This window comes from Babylonia areolata, chromosome 3 (assembly GCF_041734735.1).
Source record: "Babylonia areolata isolate BAREFJ2019XMU chromosome 3, ASM4173473v1, whole genome shotgun sequence".
NCBI lineage: Eukaryota > Metazoa > Mollusca > Gastropoda > Neogastropoda > Buccinidae > Babylonia > Babylonia areolata.
In genome coordinates, this window is record NC_134878.1 from 51,137,923 (window position 1) to 51,139,711 (window position 1,789).

At 47.1% G+C, this 1,789-nt stretch overlaps 1 protein-coding gene across 1 annotated transcript; it reads right to left on the bottom strand.

The window, feature by feature from the left end:
• Positions 1–357: 357 nt before the first annotated feature.
• On the bottom strand, positions 358–906 carry LOC143280368 (uncharacterized). Its single transcript, XM_076585004.1, has one exon. The coding sequence runs from the start codon at positions 904–906 to the stop codon at positions 358–360; it is 549 nt and encodes a 182-aa protein (XP_076441119.1).
• Between the last annotated feature and the right edge of the window lie 883 nt (positions 907–1,789).

The following is a 1,789-nucleotide window of genomic DNA, read 5'->3' on the forward strand; positions in this document are numbered from 1 at the left end:
AATAATGCATGACGCTGTACAACATGATCACAAACATCTTTGATTCAAATTAGGATTAGGTCACACCAGCTGTTGGCTTCATCTGCAAATATTCTTGATTCTTGCGGTGTAGAAGGCCTAACACGCCTGTTCATCATTCCAGAAAAAAGAAAATACTACACATTAGACTGTGTGTAGCATGCGTGGCACAGACTAGTAGTAGCATTCTGGGTCGTAGAGAGTGGGTATACTCCTCCAGTGTGCATCCAGCCGGTTTTTGAATGTATTGACAGATGGGTCAGTTACAACACTGTCAGGAAGGCTATTCCATACTGTGACGACACGTTGGGAGAAGTAGCCAGCATGTAGGTTCAGCCTTCAGTGTCCCTTGGCCAGCTTAAGGCTATTCCACCGGGTATCCCTGCCTTGGAAGAGGTGGAGCACTGGTCGATCTGTGTCATAAATTCTGTGGACGTATTTGTATACATCAATCATGTCACCTCTTTTACGACGATGCTTCAAGCTAGGTAGTTTCAGGCTAGCAAGATGTTCTGGGTAGGGGAGCTCCTTCAGGGAACCTATCAGGCGGGTTGCTTGTCTTTGAACATCTTCTAGGTCAGTGCAGAGTGTCCTGTGTCTTGGCTGCCAAACTGAGTGGCTATACTCCAGGGCTGGTCTCACCAGGGACTTGTAGAGTGAAACAAAGGTTTTTGGCGTAAGATGGTCGAAGGTTCCTCTGAATATGCCTAGGGTTCTGTTGGCTTTTGCTGTTGTGTGTCCCACGTGGTTCTTGAAGCTCAGGTCTTTGTCCACCAACACACCCAGGTCTCTCTCGACGTCACTCTCCTTCAGCCAAGGAGTGCACTCCACTCCCTGGGGGTCCCGTCCCTTCATGCAGTAGGGGGCTGCTTCCTTTGGACTGCCCATTTTCAAGACTCTGCACTTTTCTGGATGAAAGCATAGTTGCCAGTCTGCGATGGGGCACGCTATCAAAGGCTTTCATGAAGTCCATGTACACTGCATCCACCCCTCCTCCTGCATCAATCATCTCGGTCCAAATGTCCAAAGTCTCCAATATCTGAGTTGTGCATGATCGTCCCTGTGTAAAGCCATGCTGTCGCCTGCTGATCAGTCTGTTATCCTGAAGATGTGCTATGAGCTGCTCTCGAACAAGTGCCTCCAAAGTCTTGCAGAGATGCAAGTTAGGCTTACTGGCCTGTTCTCCAGTTATCAGGGATCTTTCCAGCGTTCAAAGGCTTCCTAAAGATGATGCTAACAGGAGTACCAAGATCATCAGATAACTCTACCAGCATACGTGGGCTGATCCCGTCAGGTCCAGGTGCTTTCCCAGTCTTCAGGCTGGTGAGGTGCTTCCTGACAGCTTCATCTGAGATGACAAAGTCAAGCAGCTCAGAACCATACGCATAGTCTGGCATCTCTGGTAGATCGCCGTCTCTCTCTATGGTGAAGACACTCTGGAAGAAACTATGTAGGAGGTCTGCCATCTCCTTGTCTGTTGTCGTCTTTGTTCCATCCTCTCTTTTCAGATCTGCAATGCCTGTTCTGGCCTTGGTTTTGGATTTGACGTACGACCAGAATGGGCTAGTCCTGCTGCCTTTTTTTTTATATTATTATTTTTTTAAGTTGTGAACTCAGCCATCGATGGACTTAACAAGATTCCTGGCTTGAACAATAGACATGGTTCATTTCAGCTTCAGTCATACAATATTTTGTGTCCAGGAATATAGTGTATCGTGTACTAAAGATGTATAACATACATGCAACAGGACGCACCACACTGCAGTATTTT

What these genes read in the sequence shown, in the direction of transcription:
- LOC143280368 (XM_076585004.1), bottom strand. Translation starts at nt 906, where the DNA reads ATGGGCAGTCCAAAGGAAGCAGCCCCCTACTGCATGAAGGGACGGGAC.